At 47.2% G+C, this 23,756-nt stretch overlaps 2 protein-coding genes across 2 annotated transcripts; one reads left to right on the plus strand and one right to left on the minus strand.

Moving 5' to 3' along the window:
• The first annotated feature begins 2,062 nt into the window (after nt 1-2,062).
• On the plus strand, nt 2,063-14,818 carry LOC128908568 (transmembrane protein 178B-like). Its single transcript, XM_054199038.1, has 4 exons — nt 2,063-2,441; nt 9,650-9,763; nt 11,022-11,159; nt 12,817-14,818. The coding sequence occupies exons 1-4, from the start codon at nt 2,063-2,065 to the stop codon at nt 13,059-13,061; spliced, it is 876 nt and encodes a 291-aa protein (XP_054055013.1). The 3' UTR covers nt 13,062-14,818.
• Nucleotides 14,819-14,926: 108 nt separating this feature from the next.
• On the minus strand, nt 14,927-23,755 carry PSMC3 (proteasome 26S subunit, ATPase 3). The gene is made up of 12 exons (XM_054199032.1): nt 23,482-23,755; nt 23,312-23,392; nt 18,915-19,040; nt 18,080-18,184; nt 17,923-17,985; nt 17,073-17,210; nt 16,786-16,929; nt 16,430-16,578; nt 15,832-15,928; nt 15,542-15,687; nt 15,270-15,351; nt 14,927-15,147 (listed from the first exon to the last, which is right to left on the minus strand). The coding sequence occupies exons 1-12, from the start codon at nt 23,506-23,508 to the stop codon at nt 15,037-15,039; spliced, it is 1,269 nt and encodes a 422-aa protein (XP_054055007.1). The 5' UTR covers nt 23,509-23,755; the 3' UTR covers nt 14,927-15,036.
• Nucleotide 23,756: the final 1 nt, after the last annotated feature.

Raw genomic sequence — 23,756 nt, forward strand, 5'->3', positions numbered from 1 at the left:
GACTATCCAGAGAGTTTTGCAACCATACTTTGTTGCGATCAGTTATTTTTTAATCTAAAAAACTTGAGGCCTGTCTGGGATCAGATAAGATGAAGCTGGTTACCTGCCATTTGGGACAAAGGCACACTCATCAAACGTCGTATGTAAGAATTGCCCAGAAAGGACTAGAAGGATTTTCTCTACCCTTCAAAAACACAGGTTCAGAGCATGTTTATCCCCCTCTTCATTTGAAAGATTTTCAACCTATAAATACTGAGTGGTGGTAGCACATTGCTCTTGGTTCTTACGAGTCTTCTTTAAGAAGAAGGGAAAACCATAACCCTGGAAGAAGACGAAGGCAGGTAGGTCATCAAGGGCATGATTTCATGGTCTGGGGACTTTGTCAGCAATCTACATTTTGGAATCTCTGTCTCTGGCTTTGGAATGCTGCGTTCTTTGGCTGTGCTGGTACCTCTGCCTCTGGGGCTGTGCTGTGAGCCTCCCTCCCCCATCCCTTTCCGCCTAATCAAAAATAACATGGATTAATCAATTGCCTGGTTCACAGGCTCCACAAAGAGTGGCTCTGACACAATTGCAGTAGCCCAGAGGGGAGAACAATTGGAAGGAGCCTCATACAAGGGAACTTTCTAAGGTGATGGTTTTGCTGAAGCCCCTGTCTTCTGAAACTATAGCCTGAGGAACTGATGTAGAGCGTAGGATGACATAATAAGATTGTGGATTTGGGAAACATGAATATTTGGAGCTTTCCAGGAAAGCGCTGTTACAATTGAAGAATTTTTCCATGAGCAGTCCTTGTATTTAATTTTTCTTTTCATTCTTGATGTGGAAGACTTAATTTAGCCGCAATGTGTAAGAAAATTCTTTTGACAGCAGCCCTTTCAATTTGTGTGCCTTGAAGGCACTAATGTGCAGCTGCATGGATGGTAATCCCATCTGTCCAGTGCAAACTGATGAAGAGGATCATGCTGAAATGTGGTTAAAACAAGCTTTATCTGTGGTTGCTGCATGTTTCTACCAGGCATAGTGCTCTGGGGGAGAGCAGCAGCGCTCTGTTCTGGGCAGGGTCCCTGGGAGCAGTGCTGGGGGGGGGGGCATTTAGCTTGTGCTCCATGTTGCTGAGAGAGCAAGAAGTGACAAGGTGGTGGTGGGGGGAAGGATCTGCGTCTCCTACAGTTGACCGGTTGTGCCTAGGAAACAATTTAAAGTACTTGTAACAAACAAAGCTAAGGATTTTAAATGTGGACATTAGATTTGTAATTTAGGCTTTCCATATCACTAGATCATCTTATCTGGAGGCCAGAATTGAAAAGTCAGTCCCCTGACAACTGCCTTTGGGGACTGATAGTGCTGCAGCTGGAGGAGCAAGTCCCATAGAACACGCAGGATCAAAAGGGATTTTGTGCCCTTGGAAATGTTGCATTTAACTAATGGCTTGGATTTAGCCTGCTTCTCATTGCATAAAATAGATTGACATTTTGCAGCTCTTCAGGCCTTATTTCCCATTAACTGACAATGAAGGGCTGAGGAGAAATCTTAATCAAAGCACCGTCAAATGCTGCAGCTGGTGGTGGTTGTATTTCATCCGCATTTTAAAAAATGCTTGATCCCGTGGCACCTCGGGGTTAGCAGGACGGCTCTCTGCCCTTCCGCCGTCCGGCCCGGCGGGCAGCTGGGGCGCCGGAGGGGCGAGCGGGAGGCGAGAGGAGCCCACGGGGGAACGGTCGGGAGCCCCGTTCATCCCCTGGCAGCCGCCGCTCGCGCGCGGCCCAGCCGTTGCTGGCCGTTAGCGTGGCCGTTGTCCCGCGCGCGGGCCTCGTGCCGCGGAGCAGGAGCCCGCCCCTCGCCGGGCGCTGTGGCGGGGGGCGGCAAGCGGCCCCGGAACCCCCTTGAGATCGGGCCTTGGGTGCCCCGGGGGCTGCACCGGTGCAAGACCGATATCGGACCGGGACCCGGTGCCGGGGGGCGCTGGCCCCGTTTCCCTTCCGGGGGCGGCGCGGCGGGCGGAGGCCCCCAGCCGGGCTGCAGGGGAAGCGCCCGCCCCTGCCGCCCCCGGCGCGGTAAGATGGCGGCCGCGGCTCAGGCGCTGAGCGGCTCCGGGCTGCTCCTGGCCGCCGCCGCCCTCGCCCTCCTGGCCGTGGCCATCGGCACCGACTCCTGGTACGAGACGGACGCGCGGCGGCACCGTGAGCGCTGCCGCGGCTTTGGCCACAAGCGCAACGACCCGCCCGGCTCCATGTCGGCGCCCAGCTCGCACCTGCCGCTCCGCGCCCGGCCCCCCCGGGCCCTGCTGCCCGGGCGGCCCCCGGCCCCCGCCCCGGCCGCCGCCGCCGCCGCTCTGGACTCGCACTGCGGCCGCCGCTTCAACTCCACCGTCTCGGGGCTCTGGAGGCGCTGCCACCGCGCGGGCTACGAGCCGGACAGCGAGGAGCTCATACGGAAAGGTGCGGCGGCGGCGCGGGGTGCGGGCGCGGCGGCGGGGGATGCGGGCGGCCCCGGCCCCGCCGCTGTCCGTGGTGCTGAGCGCGGCTGCCGGAGCGGCCCGGGCGGGGCCGCGGCTGCGGCGTGAACAGGCCGGCGGGAGGACGCGGGGGCAGCCCCGCACGGCCACCGTGGCTCCGGGTGTCCCCTGGCGTGCAAGAGCGGCGAGCGTGGCCCCCACCCGATCCCGGGGTCTTGTATGCCTCTCTGTCTGCTTAAAATGCTGCGGTACTGGGTGGGACCGCATCCTCGCAGAGCCTCTTCTGCGGCCCGGTGCAGGGCCTGACACTCGAGCAAGGGCTCGGTGGGCATTCTCCTAACCCTCGCTCCTTCTTGTTATTGGGTACTGAGAAAAGTACAGTATTGCTTATAGCTCTGTGATGTTTGCAGCAGGGGGAAAGGGACCTGTTGTTCCTGTTGGAGCGTGGGGGAGTTCTCGTTGCTGCAGTGGATTGCCAGGCCTTCATGGTGGCAGATGTCACTCAGGGCTCCAGGGGTGATAGAAGAGAAAGCTGTGGATCTTCTGCTATTGTGGCACGCGGTACAAAGCCAAGCAGTTCACGAAGTATGAGTAAAATTCGTGGACTGGATGGTACAAATAACGTAGTGGACTGATCCATTAAGTCAAAATAAATTACATATAAAACAAGCTTGGAATAAGAAATGCCATGTATGGTTAATGATAAATAACAGGACTTATTGTTCCAGCAGGTGCATATTAGCACAGGGAGAGTAGGAGTTGGGAGAAGTGCTTCCATTGAGGCAAAAAATGGAAATGCTATCTTAAGAAAGTGGGAGCAGTTCTTCAGTGTGGCTTCCAACTGTGACGCCAGTCCTGCACAGCAGAGGATGGATAGACTGGCACTGTGAAGCTCAGCTCGTTTTTGTCCATTCTTTTCAATGCACAGCAGTGACTCTTACTTTTAGGAAGTCTAGTGCTGTGTGATTAGTTTCCCTCTCTATTTAATCTCCTAGGATCCATTTTATGCATTTTCGTTTTTATTTCCATGTTGATCTAATTTCACTAAGAGGAAGCTCATTAATTTCTTTCTATTAATTGTGCCTGTCATGTAAAATATTTATCTATTTCTTTGCTTCACATCAAGCCAAATGCTTTCAGCTCCCCTTGAGATTAGCAAAGGCTGGGGGAAGGGATGGGAAGAATACTAGTTTGGTCCTCAATACTTGTGTTTCTGAGGTACTTTCCCAACACTACAATGACCAGACAGAGAGGCTAGAGTCTGCATTCTGCATGCACAAGGGCGTTACAGGGGGGTGAATGATCTTCCCCAGGGTCTGACGTGTAAAACTGGAGGGACTCTAAATCCAAAAGATTTTCCTTCTACTTTCTTTTTTTCTTCATCTCTTCTAATAAAAGACCTTGCTTTTCCCTACAAGCCTTGGTTCCCTCATATTCTTTGCCTATTAGGTTTGCAGTTGCTTCTGTAAAGATTTATGCGTTATCTTATAGAGGGAAATTATTAATAATAGTTCTTGTAGAGTCAGATCTTTAAATAGATATGAGTCTTTTCTTATCCCTTCCCCTGACCTGCTTTACTAGCAGCCTTCCCTTGTTCCCACTGTGTCTGTCTTTTCTCTGACAACTGTGATTAAGCAGCCTTTTCCGGCTGATGGTCAGGTGTGGCTGTGGCTGAGCTGTTCTCTCGAGCACGATACTAGATCTGGGGCTTCCAAAAAGCAAAAAATGGGCATTTTTTTCTTAGTGTGAGCTGAAGATCACTACTGTGCACTTTTGAAAGCCCTACTTTCTCCTCAATTTGCAGTAAGTTTTCAGCTAGCTCTTTCGTGATGTGTGATGCCTTCTTATATTCCTGATGTTCCTTAAACTAGAAATTTTTATAGGCTTTTAGTGATAAAGGAGTAGATTTTTTTTTTTTTTTTTTTGTGTGTGTGACAGTCTGATGGTTATTTTAGTTTGGGTTTATGCTCTCTTTTCTAGTACCTCTAGAATAAGGTTTATTTTCTTTCTGGGTCTCTCCTGAATTCTGAATAAATGACGAAGTCCATAAGTACCCTTATCCATTTAGATAATTCCATGGATTTCTAGTCCTGTATTTATCTACTATTAATACAACGCAGTTATCTGGAAACTTTCATACTTGAGCATTTTAGCTGATGATGCATACACATGCATACATTTATATATCTAAAATATATATTTTTTAAAAAATGTAAAATATATAAAAGGAAAAAGCAGGAGTCAAAAAATGTAGCACAAAACTGAGAGGTGGGAAATGTTTAAATGTAAGAGGGAAACGATGTGTGGGATTTTTCTTAAAATGCAAAATCACTATTTTGTCACTGTGGGGAAAAAAAAAATTAAAAAAAAATAATTTACAAACGCGACTAAGAAGGCAAAAGAAGAAATAACACACAAACCAAGTGGGGAAAATGGAGATAAGCAATTGGTAAAAGATAGCAGCCAAAGAACTGAAACACTTGGTGGGGAAACTAAGAGGATCTGTGTGTGTGTAGGGAGGGACTCCACGAGTGTAAGAACTTGAGCACTGTACCTCAGCTTGCAGAGCCTGTGCTGTGTGGCTGATACACTGCGTCACTGGTGCTGCTACAAAAACCTTTTGCATGGAGAGTTCTTAACTAGTGAGATCTTGCAGGGATTTATTATATGCTGTTTAGAGGTCTTCCCTATTCATGTGAAAAAAAGTGTTGCTTACAAAGTGGTGACAGGGGAAAATGACTAATTAGGAAAGATCCATTCTAATAGGCTGCTTTGTATAACTTGGTGGGTTCATTTGAACAACATGCATTTTAACACCAGCAAATTGAAGAAATTAAAAAAGATAAGGTTCATTACTGTTCATAAACTGGGGATTTTATTGCTTTTCAAGCCTGCTCTGAAAAGACTCTGTGTGGGACAGCAACGTCTCATATATACTGGGCAGAAGTGACTTCTTAGTACCACGATGTAGCTGAGAAAGTGAGAAGAACCGCTGGATGCTTAAGCAGAGGAACGTAACAGTTTGTGGCAGTAATGAGGTCCTTGAGAGAAAACTGCTTAGTCCTGGTGCCTGTCCTTCCTGTCCTTTCCAACTGATGATAAATTAAAAGAGTTACAGGAATGACTGTGAGGTCTGTAGAGGATCTGTAACAGCCACATAGTTAATAAACTCAATCTTTTTAGTCATGGCTGTTGATAAGTACGATCTGTCAGTAAATATGATCTGTAGAAGTTATCATGGTGTTTCAAAGGAAAGTTGATTGACTAGATTTAGTGGCCTTTGGGCGGCGATGTGGTCAGAGTGATCTCATAGCCTGGGCAGAAATGGTAGGAATAGGCCAGGGAGATTTCAGTGGCCACTTGGTCCTGGAGCATAAGGGAGGGGAGGGCCAGACCTCATGTGGTAGCTCAGAGTTAACTGCCCACGGCTGCTTCCTGGCCTTGCTCGTGGTGAGGAGAGGGTCTCTCCCAGCTATCAAAGTTTGTCTTAGAGCCAAACTGCTCTAAGATAGAACTGGGCCAGGTAGCAGAGCTGAAAATGAGAACCCCTCCTTTTCCTCCTCATAACGCTGGCACATAGGCAGCGTACAGAAGAAAACTCACACATTTCAAAGTAAGAGAGAGATGAGAACTAAACTGAGAGAAAGTCGCGGTGTGCTGAGCCCAGGATTACAGACTGAATGTGTCACAGCTGGCCTGGGTCTATGTTTCCGGGTGTCTGGCGGCCCAGGGACAAGGGGCCTGTGCTCTCCCTGGGTATCTGGAGGTCCAGGAATTCTTTCTAGCCAGTGTCCTCTGAGCTTTCCCAGCCTCATGTTCAATCATGAGAAAGGACTCATCCAGGGACACCCATAAGTAGCGTCCCAAGGGTTGTGAGAGGGTATGGGAGAAGAACCTCTCTGCAGTTGCAATCCTGAGGGGAAAAAAAAAAAAAAAGACACCTTGAGGACAAGGTATGAGAAACAATGTTGTCTATGGGAGGGCACAAGCATGTAGCTCAGCCATGAAAGTGTCAATGTGACACTGCTGGACGTAGTTCAATGCTTCTTATGTTTATTTTTTAATCAAGAAAATCGTACATGCAGTGCAACTTTCATAGTGTTCTTTTAATGTCCTAAGAAATGCTAGAATCAGGCTGTCTGTGTAACCTTTTCCTTGTACATGTGCTTTATGGTAAGTTAGAGACATGAGCACCTGCCCCCTTCTGTCCTGTGCTCTCAAATTGTGTGCCAAAAAAGACAAGGCTCAGTTACTTGCTCACCACATGACTCCATTCTATTCAAGCCCTTGCCTGAAGGCAAAGTTTTTCATTTTGGCAGGCTTGCTTAGGGTGCTCATGTGAGCATGTTATAAACAAAAGGGAAATCACTTTCCTAGCAGGTTTTTGAAATGGAGGGCACGATGCTGTCCCTATTTTATAGACTGTGATTTAAGGTATGTAAGAGCTTGGGACAAAGGACTTATTAGAGTATCTTTGAAATACCTTTGACTTTGCAATAACTTTGAGACTGCAAACCTGATTTTCTTTTTTTCTTTTTTTTTTTTTATCTTGCGTACTTAGAGAATGAGGTGTTATATCATCTAAATGCAGCCCCATGGAGTACCTGGCTATATTTGAGTGCAGAACAAGGTGTTATATCACTCTAAATGCAGCCCCATGGAGTACCTGACTATATTTGAGTGCGTAGCGTCTCTGCAAATTAGACTTAGAGATTCACTCAGAAAACGGGAAGCATGAACTAGTGGCTGCAGATGCAAAATCTGGCTACTGAGGATTGCCTGGGTGCATGCTATAATTTTCTGGGGGACAGTAGGTAGGTATTCAGGTGAGAGATCACCCTTGCTGCTTCCCTAATCCCCTGACTCTCTTGCCTACATATTTCATCTTTTCTAGCAGACCTACAGGGAGAGGCTTCCTTTGTTTTGCCTATGGTGGCTCACACCAGGGCGGGTCCAGCCTTGGGAATCTTATTGGAAAAAAGACATGGGAATCTTATTGGAAAAACGGCTTGTGATGCTGTAATCAAAGGCTGTCACCAAGCCCATGGATTAGAGGTCAGCGCTGAGCATAAGCCCTAAAATTCGCTAACTCCTGAGCTCTTAGTTTTGCAAACTTGCTGTTCTAATATAATTTTATGTGCTACCCGCATAAAATTAGCACTTTGAATTCTGGGGAAGAAAGGGTTAGGAATAAAGTTTTTAAACCAGAGGTTGAATGAATTGATGTTTGAAAACTTCTAAATAAGCCAATTTGTATAAGAAGGTGGAGAGGTTTTACTTTTAGTCTACATGTAAACTCTTGTAATAATTCAGAGCAAAGATTTTCTCAGTGACATTTTAGCTGAGGAGTCCATAGCTTTGATCATAAGGGATGTACGTCTCTAGTCTTTGATTTTTCTTTAATGAGCTATAAAAGTAGTAAACCTTGCTCTTGTATAAAATACTGCTTCATATATAGTACTCTTAGAATCAGAATAGGTAAGTGTATAGATCTTACTTTTAATGAATCCAGTGTGTTATAATCTAAAATCTGATATCGTTAGTTTGTACCATAGACATATTTCTCAACAACACATGTAAATCATATCAGTATTGAAAATGAATTCAGTCAACAGTTATAGGTGAAATTTAATTAGATACTGTGATGTGCCGTATATGGCCTAAGCTCTTAATTCAGATGTTTACAGAACTTTTGCAAATGAACTGGCACCCTCTGTTACTGGGCTGTCTTGCTGATCCATTTGCTCAGGCGGCATTTACAGATTTGTTCTGAAATACCCGCAAAGAGGACGCGCTGCTCCGCAGGGTGAGGGCGAACGGCTGAAGGTGAAGGGCAGCAACTCAGTGTAGGGGTGTGTCGCTGCCGGCGCCCTGTGGTGTCCGGGGAGGTGGCAGGGAACCGCAGCAGGGGAAGGGGTGGTGGGAAGCACAGCCGAAGATGGGGCTCACTTGAGATGGTTTGCTGCTCAGAGGCTTTTGGAACCCTAGCCTTGATTTTTGGAGCGTGTTGTTTACATGTCTGCTTGTTCCACTCAGTCATAAACGTCACTGTTTTGTCGATGTGGGGAAATTCAGACCACTTTTCCCTCCCTGGCCTGATGGCTGGAACTGGCTGGGCCTCTCGTGTGCAGCTCCTGATGTTGTGCAGCAGGGGCTTCCTCTTTGCAGGTCCGTGCAGGAACCAGGTCAGTACAGTCCCAGTGAACATTGTTAGAGAACAAAACCATGCTTCCCATTGCTGCAGGAGCAGCACAAACCCCATTTTTTCTCCTGGATTTTCTAGTGCCTTTTGTAAAGCTGAGCCCTGAGTCTGCAGCTGCCCGCTAGTGATTGTTCACCAGCTTAATTAGCTCACGGGCCAACTGATTGTTTCTGGATGGTTCTTCTGCCCCAGCATTCAAATAGCGGTAATGACCCTGTAGCCCTTGTTTAAGGAGAACTTTTTGTACTATTTAGTTCTTTTACCTTTCTGGCTGTTCTCTTCCACCCCACCTCCACATTTCTCTTCTCTCTCCTTCCTCTCACCCTGCCCCCAGCTTTCTTTATAACAGGGAGGGCAAGGCACCTTCCTCTCCCTTCACCCCTTGGTATCTTCTCTGTTGATGGTTGATTTCTAAACTAAAAAATCACTTTCAAGAAGAGCATGCTGGTAGGTTCACATTTGTATCTGGGGTACACTTTTCTTTATAATGAAAATAAGCCTTCTTGGGTACTATTGTTCATCAAAATTAAAGCAGAGCCAATGACTACTGGAGTGAATTAAAATTTTCCTCCCATGCAGTTCACTTCCCAGCATTCATTCAAAATTTTCAAAGTGATTTAACTCTGTCTTCTTAGAGAAAAGCAGTCCTGTTTGTACTCAGCCACCCCCAAAGATATCGCATCCGTTCCTCTTGGAAGCTTCTGCAGCTGTTTTTGGTGACTCTTGTTACTGTGTACCTTCAGCTGTTCCTTTCTGGAGCCTGTCTGGGTCAGCCCCTTGCTCCCTCTTTGCTGGTGTTTCTTTGTAGCAAGGCTCTCTCCCCTTCCCAATCCCCAAAGCTTTTGAAGTAAACAGCTCTTCTGGTTACATTTGCTCTGGTACTGAACTAAGCCCTCCCCTGTGTACCTCTGCTGGCCCAGCCAACTCAGCATCAACTGCAAGGCACTGGGGTTTCAAGCTGTTTCACACCGATGTCTCTTTTTTTACAGGAGTTATTCAGCGCTGCACTGCTGTGAAGTACCACTACACCTCCAGCTCGCTGCCTCGCAACTTACCCATCAACATCACAAACACCATCCGGCAGGATGAGTGGCATGCGCTCCGTAAGTAACCCAAAGCAGCGTGCAAGACTGCTGACAAGAGTTTGGCTTCCTGAATGCTTCAATGCAGTGCCAAGTGAGGGCTCTAAATCAGCTAGCCGGCACTGGGCTCTAAGCATAAATACATATTTGGTAGTGAGGAAGGACGAGCAGCTGAGAGCATAATTGGAAGGGGATGTGAGCTTTCAAGGGGGCTTAAGCACTGAATTTAGGAGCACAGGCATGTGTGTTGCAAGGTGGAATCATATTCTGGATTTGGGGACAGACAATTCCTAGTTGACTTACAGCAAAGGTGCTGCATTACTGTATGGTCTGTATGGATCTTGTTGTGTTTTCCTATGTGCACCCCAGTGACCCTGGCCCGCAGCTCTTTTAGGGAACATCTCAGATGATTGTCTTTGCAACCTCCTCTTACCAGCTCCTGGCCTACAAGCTGCCTCGTGCCCAAGTCCTTCCCACACAGATGACTGACCAGTAGCCTGTCACTGGGAATGATTTAATCAGGTTTTTTTTTTCTGCTCCTGCTTCTCTCTCTGTTTGTTTTCTTGTTCTGTTGTCTCACATAAGTCTGCCTAGCCCCTGTCACGTGAGCCTCGGTGCTGAGGAAATCCAGCTAGAGACGGAACTAGGAGGAGACAAGAACAGCACTTGTATTACGGATGACAAAGTGCTGTTCATATCACTGGTGCCCAGCTTTTCTTTTAGAGCTTGTTACTGGAGTTGTTCCCATCATATTGTATTGGTCTGCTGTCTTCTTCTGTCCTCCCACTATTCCTCTTTTCAGTTCATGCTAGCTGCCTTCTGTGCACTAGTCCTTTACTTCTCTTCAGCGTCCCCTCTCGCTTCTTTTATTTCTATTTTCAGCAGACCACCCAGACTCACCCAACAAACTCCATCCCAAAGAAACACACCACAAAAAAAAACCAACAACAAACCCGTGCAGTACTAACATTTACAAATTGTTGCTGAATTCATAATGCACAGCTTCTGTCCCAGGTTGGGGAGTATTCCTCTTGATCAGGACAGAAATGCTCTCTAGCTGTACAGTGCCCAGCAGAAGGGAGTCAAGTTAGATGGGTTCCCTCAGTGTAACGGGCAAACTGTCTACCTCAGAGAAGCTACAGGAGGAGGAGTTCATGGGTAAAGTATAAACTTTAGAACCAGCAATTTTAAATCTGTCTGGACTCTCCCCTGGCTGTCCTGTCTGGGTGCCGCCATCTTCATGTCTTCTTTTTTGCTTTTCTCCTTTCTCTTTCCTCAGATCTGCGGAGGATGACAGCTGGCTTCATTGGCATGGCAGTCTCCATCATCCTGTTTGGGTGGATCATTGGTGTGCTGGGCTGCTGCAAACAGCAGGAGCTCATGCAGTATGTGGCTGGGCTGCTCTTCCTAATGGGAGGTGAGAGCCTTTTGCTTTTACTCCTGAAGTCACCGCAGTCAGTATTGCTGGCTGGGGAGGTGCTCTTAAAAGTAAAGTCATCCCACAGCAAACAGCAGTCCCCTAGTGCAGCAAACCATCAGCACAGTGAGGAGTTACCACTTCCAGCACTGGGCAGGACCTGTGCTTGCAGGGGTATTTGCAGCTTTCTGAGTAGAACCCTGTTGTATGTACACACCTTCTGCTCCAGAGAGCTGGTGTGTAGCCACAGGGACCGTGCGCCCGATGAGCACAGACCTCTTGCCTGCTCCAAGTGTATGGCGCCTGCGGCTCCTGTCAGACAGCTCAGCTGTTCTCCCTAGGGAATCTTAACAAGCAAACAAACAGATCCATGTACACCACCTTTCTGCTGCTCAAAGATGTGCACATCTTGGGGTAACAATGAAGCCCAAACCCAGCCAAGCCTGGAGAACATTGGCGGTGTGGTAAGGACATGAAGCTCAGTGCTTCTCGGGTGTGGTACATCTGTTCCTCCTGTTTGGGAGCAGACTTTCTGCATGGCCGAAGGTTTTTCTGAACTTTGTTTTTTCAGCTCAAAACCAGGCAGTGTTTCATCTTTATTTGAAAGGGGCACAGTAGCAACAAATGGACGAAAAAGGTGGGCTACTGAGATGCTCTGAGGATGGAGAGTCTCTTAAATTGCAAGCAGTAAAGAGGCAACTTTCAAGTATGAAAAACGAGCCACTAATTAAAAGCCAGAGCTGCTAGCCTAGAAGCGAGCCTTCTCAAGGACTGTTTTTGGGGAGCTGCACAAACAGGTACCCTGTTGACATTGCGTGATGCTGGGAAGGCTGGAAGTCAGGCTTGTGCTGTCCTTGATCAGCTTATTTGCTGCTTTGCTGCAGTTGCCTTTGGGAACACTTTTAGTTCTTTATCGCGTAGCAGAGAGAGTGAAGTATTCTAAGTGGAACAGGTAGACTGGGTCCCCGGTGAGTGCTTCTGCACTTACCATGATGGGAATGCTGTCAGCAGTAAGTGCTGCCATTCATATTTAGACACAGATCCAGAGCTGGAGAGAATAAAATAACCACCTTGACCTCGAGTCTAGTGTACTAGCTTATTCTAGCCATACCAGAGTGCCTTGTGTCATAAGTTTCTTCAGCTTTTTTGTTCTATTTTGAATGTGTAGCAGATGACAAAAAAACCTGGGCATGTTCTACAGGTCTAAGCTCCAGGTGGCAGGAGTCTGGATGTCCCCAGTAGAAACCAAGCAGTGCTGCACTTTTTACCTTCCACTTACCTTTACCTTACTGCAGCTATTTACCTTTCATGGGCGAGGCTGCCCAAGTACTGTCCACAACCTGATGACTTTTGTCTGTGGGAATAAATAAAGTCTCAGGAGAATCGAAGCATGATAAGCTATTCGTGACTGAGTTCAAAATAGCAACAGAGGGAGCTAAAGCAACATTGGGTAGTTGTGAAGTGATTTAACCTGTAGGCCTACATATTTTTGCCTTCCCCCCCGCTGTGTAAGAATGACTGTTAGGACTACAAAAAAAAAAAGAGAAGTAATTCTTGATTTTGAAAATTCATGACTTTGAAAATACCTAGGGAAAAAAGCAGAGCATAATTAACCTTTTTGAGGGCAGTGTAGAACCCTCTTGCTTTTCTCCTGCAGGTACATGCTGCATCATCTCACTCTGCACATGCGTAGCTGGGATCAATTTTGAGTTATCTCGCTATCCTCGCTACGTCTATGGGCTGCCAGAGGACATCAGTCATGGCTATGGCTGGTCCATGTTCTGTGCCTGGGGAGGCCTGGGCCTCACCCTGCTGGCTGGGTTCCTCTGCACGTTGGCCCCGTCACTCAACACTTCTCGGGCATCCGTACAAAAACCCAGACAAGAAAATGGGGCTGTGTGACCTCGGAGAGAGCGAGGAGAGACTCTGGGAAGTGCAGCCTGGGCAGAGCGGTGGGTTAACACCAGGAAGAGGCGGCATGTCAGCGTGTGGAGAGCAGCACCACAGCTGTGCAAATACCAGCCTGTGGGATGCTGCTGCAGCCTCCAGTCGCGGACACAGACATTGCAAGTAACTCCAGGTTTGAATTATTGGCGATTTGCTCATCGATGGTTTAAGGGGGACAGTTCTTTTGATTTTTCTTCTGTTTACAAGGGATTAAGTCCAAGGCTGTGTCTTTTTTTGTGCTGTTTTTTGAACTGTACCTCCATGGTCCTGTTATTGTCCAGTTGTAAGGGATGTTTACGCACCAACTCTATTGCTGCAGGTCTGTGTAATTCAGACCCAAATTAGGGCAAGGAGCTACATGAAGTTGGCTTGAACACTTTTGCAACAGGCGTGTCTAGTGTTGGCTTAGGCCATCATTTCCCAAAAGAACCTTGATCTAAGCTGAGGTTTAGGCCAAAGAATTAGCCCATTCTTAGTATTAATTCATTTAAATCAGAAATCTGTGCTATTTCATGCTGTGGTATCAGCTATTTACTCACTACTAAAGCTGTTTCCAAGAGGAGCCAGCTGTAACTGAGCAGCAAGACTCTATAAAAAACTCTTACGGCTTTAGGAAATGAGCGGAAAGTTTTCCTCAGCTTCTTACACAGTAAGGTTACTCATTTGGCGACTAACATACCCTTGTTTTAACGGGGAGATGTATGCAACACGCAGCTTATAACTATTCTGCTAGAGGCCAGGGTATATTTCTGAAAGTATGTCATAGTTTGAGCTGCAGGGATCAACTTTCACCTCCCAACTAACTTGTGGGCGCAACTCCTGTTCTGTGAAAGGAGATGAGTAATTCTCCCCAAGCTCAAATAGCAGTACTGCTAAAATAGCAGAAGATGTACAGGCCCCCCCTCTAATATTAATGTCCAAAGGAACCGCGATGTATTTTCCTCAGGAATGTATGGCTTCTGCTCACTTCACCACTCACCCCTTTCTAATGTCAAATGCCCCTGGAGCACAGCGCGTCAAGAACACGCACGCTCCGCTGGAACGAGCTCCCCTCCAAAATGAGCAGTGGAACCAGCTGGAACCTTGGAGCCAGTGCAAGTACTAGGGCTAACTCAGGAACATCAGCCAAAGTACTTTGGGGTGCGTTTTTCTTTCATTCATCTATTCTTTCTTCCCTCACATCCCCGCCCCTCTCCCAAGTGTCCAAAAACTGCACAGGTAAAGATGAGATGGCCAGCATTTGGAGATGTTTACATTGTATTTAAAATACAATACAGTGGCATGTAAGATACTTAATGCTAAAGTCAGTGTATTTATGAAAAGTGTAATTTTTAAATGGAAGTTGTAATTCTCAACTGGCATTAAAAGTACTGAAAGACTTGCTCAGTCGATGAAACCTTGAATTCTTTCTAATTACCAGACTGATGCACCAGAGAGCTCACATCCGTACCAGCAATGGTGTTAAAGCTTCCAGGGTCAAGTTTAAAGGACAAAGTTAAAACATCCTTCATTTGTGTTCACTTCTCCCTCGCAAAATGAGTGTTAATTCAAAAGCTTCAAAGCCTCTAGCAAAGTTGTACAGTCTGTTCACTGGCTGCACAGGTTAAAACAGGGGATGCTGTCTGAGCTGCAGTTCCTCAATTTCAAAGCACACTTACTGTTGGTCCCCATCCAGAAGTAACAGAGCAGGATTTAATCCAGTTCTAGCAGGAAGAGGCTCCAAAGGCAGCATGATGGGCACTGCGGACAGGAGGTTCTCACCTTCCCTTTTCCAGATGTAGAACCACCGAGCAATGGTGACAGCCCCAACACATCACATATTTGTTTTTTAGAGGGAAAAAATGCTTTATTTTTTCCAGACAGAAAGTAAGTGGTACAGTCCAGTCTAGTCCTGTCCTCTGCCAGGGCCACAACCTTGACTGGGCAGAGATCAGGCATAGTACTGCAGATTGGCTTTTTTCTTTGCTTGAACCTCCAGGATTCCTTCCATGTAGTCCTCGTGGGTGAGCTCTGTAGCTCCACGACGGAGGGCAATCATCCCCTGCCCAATGACACAGTATTTAGAGAGAGCATGTGAGCGCCACATCAGTTCAAGCTAATTACTCCACGCTAGCTTTCACATTTCCCTCCTACCAGTGCTGGCTGCTGTAGAGGAATACTTACCGCTTCAACGCACACAGCCTTGCACTGGGCTCCATTGAAATCATCTGTGCAGCGAGCCAGCTCCTCATAGTTCACGTCGGGGCTGATATGAGCAGGAGAAGGGGAAAAAAAAAAGGTCTGAGAACATGTACCAAATAAAAAAAGCAAGGTATAGAGCTTCCTTAAAACCCAACAGTGAGCTCTCAAAAAAAGAGAGCGCCTACCGCTCCACAGTCCTGAGGTACCATCATGAGTGACAAACATAGCCCCAGAAGGCCATGCCTCTTCCATACCTGACATTCATTTTGCGTGAATGGATCTGCATAATTCTGGCTCTGGCCTCCTCATTAGGCATTGGGAACTCAATCTTGCGATCTAATCGTCCAGAGCGGAGCAAAGCTGGGTCCAAGATATCAACCCGGTTGGTTGCAGCAATCACCTAAGAAGAAGTAGGGTCATCAGTCTGAGGCAGCTGGAGGACAGGCCTCTCCTACCCAAGGTCCACCAATCTTCCCTGGACATTGTTTTCCGTCCCCTGCCAGAGCACCCTGGACCTCAGTAGCATTTTCTGCTAGATCCCAACCTTGACTTGTGTGTTGGGCTGGAAACCATCAAGTTGATTAAGCAGCTCCAGCATGGTCCTCTGCACCTCTCGATCACCAGCCTTCTCACTGTCAAACCTGAGGAGGAAACAAGGGTAAAACTATCAGCGCGAACCTGACCATTCTGCCCCTATGTTTTGAATCACATAAAAAGACCGGATGACTGCAGTTCACACTCCTTAGCCAATGTCTTCCAAATTCCTCCTTGAAACTACAGGAAGTCCTACCTTGGTGAGGAATGTGACTAGAATAACTATCAGCAGCTAAGCCTTATTATGTCCTTAGAGATGAATGGGGCTAATGTTGTCCAGGCGCGGGTAGTAAATGAGGGTGAACATCTCCATGTGCCTAAGGCAGTTACCAGAAAACAGTTTTATACAGCAGAAGACCGTCAGATAGATCCCAAGTCTCATGAACTTCACTTGAGCCCAAGGATTGTAGCAACTGCGATCTATCTGTGATCGGCTTTACACTCTGTTTCGGAATATGCATGCTTTACGCTTGGCTTCCCTCACATACACAGGCAAAGGGGGCTGCGAGGCAGCTCCCAAGAGCTTTACAACACGGCCCACATCTCACCTTTTAGTGCCAATGGCATCCAGTTCGTCAATAAAGATGATGGAAGGAGCTTTTTCCTTGGCGAGGGCGAAAGCATCGCGTACCAGCTTAGCTCCATCACCAATGAACATCTGCACAAGTTGTGGACCAGCAAGCTTCAGGAACGTAGCCTGAGAAGTGAGAGAGAATCCTATGCCTCATTTCTCAATAGGATCAGTTCTGAGTACTACAAAAAGCCCTTAATTTAAAACAAGCAAGCAAGCAAACAGACATGAAAATCCCAGCCTTTGTAACACCAGTTTGCATGTGTGACCCCTCTCCCCTTCTTTTTCAGGTTCTATTCTACAGCAGCACATGCTTTCAAAGGTTCCTTTTACCTTGGTCTGGGCAGCACATGCTCGAGCTAAAAGCGTCTTCCCTGTTCCTGGAGGCCCGTACATAAGGACTCCTTTGGGCGGCTGTATACCCAAGTTTTCAAATTTCTCCTTATGATTCATTGGCAGAACAATGGCCTCCACGAGCTACAGCAAAATAAAAATACTAATTAATACATAAACCCGTTCTCCTCCACAGACCCATGCTGCCTGCTTTGAGCTGAAGCTCTAAGCTGAAGTTCAAAGACTGTTGTCCTCAGTCACACCAGAAATTAAACATAAAGTATCACCTCTTGGATTTGTTTATCCAGCCCCCCGATGTCACTGTACTGCTCTGTGGGTCTCTCATCCACCTCCATGGCTTTCACCCGTGAATCATATTCAGTAGGCAGAGTCTCCAGGATCAAGTAAGAGTCTTTGTTCACCCCCTGTAAACACAAGTCCTTTGCTTTTAACAGGCCCTTCAGATAGCAATTAATAAATAAGCAATCAAAGATTATTCACTAGACCTCAAGGATGCAGGAATAAGCAGCTTTGACATCAGCACTCATTAAATCACCACAGCTTGGCACAGCGGACAACACCACAGCTCATCTAGCACATTTTTCAAAAGAGGGGTCCAATTTACTTACGTTACAAAAGATTGGTTTTAGAAAGCTTACTAGGCGATATCTAAATTTTCAGCACTTAATTGTAATTAACCTAGAGCAGGATACATTTAGATTAGACATTAGGAAGAAGTTCTTTACAATGAGGCTGGTGAGACACTGGAACAAGTTACCCAGAGAGGTGGTGGAGGCCCCATCCCCGGAGACATTCAAGGCCAGGCTTGATGAGGCTCTGAGCAACCTGATCTAGTTGAAGATGTCCCTGCTGACTGCAGGGGGAGTGGACTAGATGACCTTTAAAGGTCCCTTCCAACCCAACGCATTCTATGATTCTATGTCTAAAGAACACACATGCCCCGAACTTCTTTTCTATACTACAAAGATGATCGAATCCATAATATCTTTTTATTAAAATTTTAGTATGGAAATTGTCTTGGAGTAATCTGGACAGGTTTGTCTCCTTTCAAAGGGGCAAGATGTACATCATTTTCCAGCCAGCATCATCTCTAACAGTCACAACAGCGTCACTCACCACCAGGTCTCCAGGCTTCAACTTCTCAGCATCAACCAACCCAATAACAGGCAGGAAATACGTCTGTAGGAAAGAAATCAAAGTAAGCAAAACCAGCCGTACTAGCAGCAGGTCCTTTTCAGAACTCCCCACACCTAGCTGGGCGCATGGGTCTCACCTGGCGCGTAGAGGTCTTGATCACAGCACATTTGCCCTTTCTCTGGGAATCCAGGTCGATGTTGGCCCCATCCTCCTCCTGGTCGTTGGGGTCAACATCCAGTAGCTGAAAACCAGAGTGAGACATTTCATGACAACGTGACCAGGGTAGCTGGATGACCCCAGGATTAATGCTTCTAAATTACATGCAGTATGAGAAATAAAACTTCCCATCATCCAGAATTCTAAAAGTATTAAAGCCTTCCCATAAAAATTAATTTCTCCCTCATGAAGCAGCACAGAACAGAGCATAGAAAGACACTATAACATTCAGAACAAAGTGGTAGCTAATGGCACCAATTTATCCTCATTACCGCAGCTCACATTAAGCCTTAAGTTCATTAAGTTTTAAAACACTAGTACAAACCAACTCCCTTTTTTTAAAAATAGAAAACTATCAGATTTTTTTTGGCCTATCAGCAAAATTACTGAATTACAAAAAGAATGGGATGTAGTAACAGAGCCGCCGCTTTTCATTCGCTGTGTCACAAGTTTCAGAAAGCACGTACCAAATTTCACATGCCCAAGCCTATGCTACGCGCGGCTGTGCCAGCCTCTGACCATCGCCACTCTGTTATGTACAGATAAGCAGTAGCCAACACTTAAGGAACGACCCAGACAAGTCATGGGCAAGTAAGCGATGCGCACTTCCAGGTCACAAACAAACCAACAGGAAAACCTGGAAGTCCTGGCTCCAGGAGTGTCTCAAATTACTGATGAGTCCCCCTGCCCTTCTCCCTCCTGATATATACTGGGCACACTTCTCACACTGCTGCAGAAGAGTGCACCGCTCTCACCTCAATCACGTTAGAGACAAGGTATGGCAGGGTTTTGTTCACTTTGATCTTCTCACTGTTCTCTTTGATCTTGTCTTTCATGGCCTGAAGCTCATGGGTCACTCTCAGTACTTCACTCTTCATGATCTGGAATCAGCATGCAGAAGACAGAAATAGGAATAATATCAGAAGACTAAGGCAAGACAAAATTGATACATTATTCCAAAAGTAAAACATAAGTCTGAGGAAACAGTGGGTATAAAGGAAGACGTAATATAAAAAGAGAAAAAGCCAGCAAATTAGCCAAAAATAGTTAGGAATCAAGGCTACACAGTCCATTCTTGTCTCCAACTAATCAATATCCCTAAATAATTTCTTCCCAGTGTCACTGGATAAACTTAGCCTAATCAATGGATCAGCTTACAGGGTGCTATATGACCCTGATAAGGGTCATATTAGATAAGGATATGACCTAGATAAGGCAACTGTGTTTTGTTTTTTATTTTTTAATACCTACAGATACGCAGGTAACTAGATATATATGCACGTGTACATGTCTATATGCACCCACATACACACACTTATCTTAAAGTTATGTTTTGCTGGGTTTAAAGAAGAATTGTTTGCTGTAACATTGAAGTGATGACATGCAATAGCATAGGAACAAACAGCCAGAAAAACCCTAAACTGAAAGTATCACCGTACAGAATCAACCTACACTGAAAGTATGAGCAGGGAATGGCAGAACTGAGGATTGTGTCTACTGAGAGCAGCAGGACTAGCAGCAAAGCAGAGAGGTGCCATTTTTATAAGGCTGATCTGTTCCACAAGACCACAGATAGCAAGGCCTACATATAAGAAACAAAACATATCAACTGCCTCTGCAGGGGAAAAATACTTTTTGTTCTCCTTAAAAGTAAAATATTCAACACTAGAGTACTATCCACTACTTGTTCCCCACAAAGATAGCCAGGTCCTTTGGAAAACAGCAGAACCCAAAGGACAACTCAGGTTGAGATGGACCTCACAGTGTCTCTAGCTCAATCTCCTGCTCAAAGCACAGTCAGCTGGGGGCACTTCTCCCTAGGTTACTCAGGGCTTTGCCCAACTGAATCTTGAAAACTTCTAAGGACAGAGACTATACAATTTCTTTGGAACAACCTGCGCTCACAGTGACAAGGTCATCTTCATATCCCTGTGGAAACTCTTATTTTTTCAATTTATGACCAGTAATTCATGGTATGAATTAGCCTTAGCCTAGGCTTTGACAAGATACAAAATCTTTCTATAGGGAAAAAAGAAACAAACCAAACATATATTAGTAGCATGACAGAAACCTCAAATTCCTCCATCGTAATACAATTTTAACTTTTCTGAGGCTTTTACTGTTACTGTGGTCAATGGCTCCATGTCCAGATGGATATAGGTAACAAGTGGGTGTCCCCTCAGGGGTCTGTATTGGGACCAGTACTGTTTAATATTGTCATCACTGATATAGACAGTGGGATCAAGTGCACCCTCAGCAAGTTTGCAGACAACACCAAGCTGAGTGGTGCAGCTGACATGCCTCGAGATGCCATCCAGAGGGACCTGGACAAGCTCGAGAAGTGGGCCCATGTGAACCTCATGCAGTTCAACAAGGCCAAGTGCAAGGTCCTGCAGCTGGGTCGGGGCAACCCCCAGTATCAATACAGGCTGAGGGATGAAAGGGTTGAGAAGAGCCCTGCCGAGAAGGACTTGGGGGTACTGGTGGATGAAAAGCTGGACATGAGCCGGCAGTGTACGCTTGCAGCCCAGAAAGCCAACAGTATCCTGGGCTGCATCAAAAGCAGCGTGGCCAGCAGGTTGAGGGAGGTGACCTACTACTAAGGACCTCTACTACTCTCTGGTGAGACCCCACCTGGAGTACTGCGTCCAACTCTGGAGCCCTCAGCACAAGAAGGATATGCAGCTGTTAGAGCAGGTCCAGAAGAGGGCCACAAAAATGATCAGAGGGCTGGAGCACCTCTGCTATGAGGAAAGGCTGAGAGAGCCTGGAGAAGAGGAGGCTCCAGGGAGACCTTATAGCAGCCTTCCAGTACCTGAAGGGAGCCTATAGGAAAGATGGGGAGGGACTCTTTATCAGGGAGTGGAGCGATAGGAGAAGGGGTAATGGTTTTAAAATAAAAGAGGGTAGTTTAGACTAGATATAAGGAAGACATTTTCTAAGGTGAGGGTGGTGAAACACTGGAACAGGTTGCCCAGAGAGGTGGTAGATGCCCCATCCCTGGAAACATTCAAGGTCAGGTTGGACAGGGCTCTGAGCAACCTGATCTAGTTGAACATGTCCCCGCTCATTGCAGGGGGGTTGGACTAGATGACCTCTAAAGGTCCCTTCCAACCCAAACTATTCTATAATTCTATGATTCTGCTAACTGTAAGGGAAAACACCTATAATAAAAGAAGTTCTGTACTCACCATCCAACAGTAAGTAGATTTATACCCAAGACTAACGTACCCAGTACAGGTGTTTCTCAGTGCTGTCTGGCTGACGCTCACATACATTTTCCTCCCTTTCCTGGTTAGTCCCACAGTTTGAAAGCACACAGTTTGTGATCCCCACTGAAGTGACTGTAGCACCAAATGGTCTCAGGAGAACTGGTTACACCTGAATTGGCTTACATGATTCTGTTTAACAGGGAAATCCAGTCTTATCTAAAGAACTATCCTTTTAAAACTCTCAATGCCTACGCGTAATTCTGTGCTGTAGCACATACTTATTCACAGGACAGAACCATTACAGGAGCCAATATGGAATCTGCTACATAAAATGCAAAAAAAAATTAGAAATTTGATTTAATAAAGACAGTTTGGTAAACATTCAAGGAAAACTACACAAAGGGAGGGCACCAATTTCTCACTTATGATGCTTTTACTATAAAACAGAGAAGGTTCCTTTTACTCCTTAATGTATTCTGCAATTTGAAATACGGCACACGTTTATCTTTGCTGTCGTTAAAGAATAAGAAAGTATGTCAGAATACTTACGGAGCCTGAAGCAATAGGATGAAGTTGCTCTGTAGAATTTATGAAATAATTTATCTCAATAATGCTAACATCAAGCAGTAGAGAAACACTTATACTAAAGTTAAATATGCTCTTTTATGTGGAACGGGTCTATCTTAGTACAGGTCTACCCAGGTCCGTCCTATCTTTGTGAATGACCTAGACAAGAGGATGGAGTGCACTCTCATCACATTTGCAGATGGCACCAAATTGGGGGGCACAGTCTCTGTGCTCGATGGCAGGGCTGACACTCAGAGGGACCTTGGGAGACGAGAGGAATAGGCATACAGAAACCTTACAAAATTCAAGGACAAATTCAAAGCCCCGCACCTGGGAAGGAAGAGCATCTTGCAATGACACAGGCTGGCGACTGGCTGGCTGGGGACCCACTCTGTGGAAAGGGGCCTGGGGGTCTCCATGGACAATAAACTGACCAGGAGCCAGCAATGTGCCCTGATGGCAAGGGTGGCAAACAGCATCCCGGGCTGTGCTAACAGGAGTGTAGCCAGTGGATGGAGAAAAGTGATCAGCCCCCCTTTACCCCAACGCTTGTAAGATCCCATCTAGAGTGCTCTATCCAGTTTTGTGCCTCCCCATACAGCAAAGACATTGATAAACTGGACTGAGTTCAGCATAGGGCCACCACGATGGCCAGGGGGCTGGAGCACAGGCCCTTTGAGAAGCAGCTGAGGGAAGTGGGCTTATTCAGCTGAGAACTACTGGGGAAGGTATCAAGATAACAAAGTCAGACACTTCACAGCAGCGCATGGTGGACAGATGAGATAACAAAGACTGAAACAAGAGAGGTTTAGGCTGTACGTAAAAACAAATCTTTATCCTCATGAGGGCAGTAAAGCAGTGGCACTGAACACCCAGAGAAGTGGCGCAATCTCTGTCTCTAGAGGCTTTCAAAATCCAACTGGACAAAGCCCTGAGCAGCCTGGGTTAGGGCTGACCCTGCTTTGAGCAGCAGGTGGGACTAGACATCTTCCCAAGTTCCTTCCAACCTGAATTACCCAATGATCCTACCTGACCCAGGCCATGGAACAGACTTCCCCCTCCCTGGCCTTTAGCTAAAGCACCCACGGCTCTGCAGAACAACCGTCCCCTCAGCTTCCTCAGGTCCTCGCTCTTTCGCTATCTCTTCTCTTACCTTGGAGGGTTACCGTTCCTCAACCTACCGTTCCCGACCGAGTTAACTGCATCTTATTTTTCACTGCGCTCGTCTCTGCCGCCATGGCTCCGTTAACCCCCCCCCGCCCCGCCTTCCCTTCCCTGGGCACCAGCAGCGCAGGGCTCCCGCGGGGCGGCCCCGCCGCAGGCAGACGGCCCGGCCCGGCCCCGCTCCCGGCCCGGCGGCCCTCGGCCGCTACCTTGATCTCGCTGTCGAGGAGTCGCGTACGCTGCACGATCTCCTCCGTGGACATCTTCAGCACCTCCTCGCCGACGCCATCCTGCGGGAGCACAACGGCACCGTCACCCTCGGCCCAGCCCGGCCCCGCCACGGCACCCCCGCGCCCGCCGGCGGCCCCCGGCCCCTCACCTCGGACTCATCCCACACCGACGCCATCTTTCCCCCAGCCAGCGAGCGCGCGCACCGCGCGGCGGGTTCCGGGCGGCAGATTCCGCGCTCCCCGCTCGCCCCGGCAGTGGGGCGGCAGGCAGCGGGACAGGCACCCCGGGAGACCCCGCGTCTCCTCCTCTTCCTCGGCGCTCCGCCGCGGCCCCGCCGCCGCCCGCCCAGCGGCCCGGCCGCTCTAACGAATCTGCCGGCGGGGTGAGTGGGGGAAGTAAACCACCGCGTAGGTCACGTGCCAC

Source organism: Rissa tridactyla, chromosome 4 (assembly GCF_028500815.1).
Source record: "Rissa tridactyla isolate bRisTri1 chromosome 4, bRisTri1.patW.cur.20221130, whole genome shotgun sequence".
Classification (NCBI taxonomy): domain Eukaryota; kingdom Metazoa; phylum Chordata; class Aves; order Charadriiformes; family Laridae; genus Rissa; species Rissa tridactyla.

Excerpts from the sequence above, each read along its gene's own strand:
- LOC128908568 (XM_054199038.1), top strand. The coding sequence starts at position 2,063 with ATGGCGGCCGCGGCTCAGGCGCTGAGCGGCTCCGGGCTGCTCCTGGCC. Across the intron at positions 2,442-9,649 it reads CGAGGAGCTCATACGGAAAG|GAGTTATTCAGCGCTGCACT; the intron begins GTGCGGCGGCGG and ends CTTTTTTTACAG. Across the intron at positions 11,160-12,816 it reads GCTGCTCTTCCTAATGGGAG|GTACATGCTGCATCATCTCA; the intron begins GTGAGAGCCTTT and ends TTTCTCCTGCAG.
- PSMC3 (XM_054199032.1), bottom strand. The coding sequence starts at position 23,508 with ATGGCGTCGGTGTGGGATGAGTCCGAG. Across the intron at positions 19,041-23,311 it reads TCCTCGACAGCGAGATCAAG|ATCATGAAGAGTGAAGTACT; the intron begins GTAGCGGCCGAG and ends TGCTGATTCCAG. Across the intron at positions 15,352-15,541 it reads TCACGCAAAATGAATGTCAG|CCCCGACGTGAACTATGAGG; the intron begins GTATGGAAGAGG and ends TGCTCATATCAG.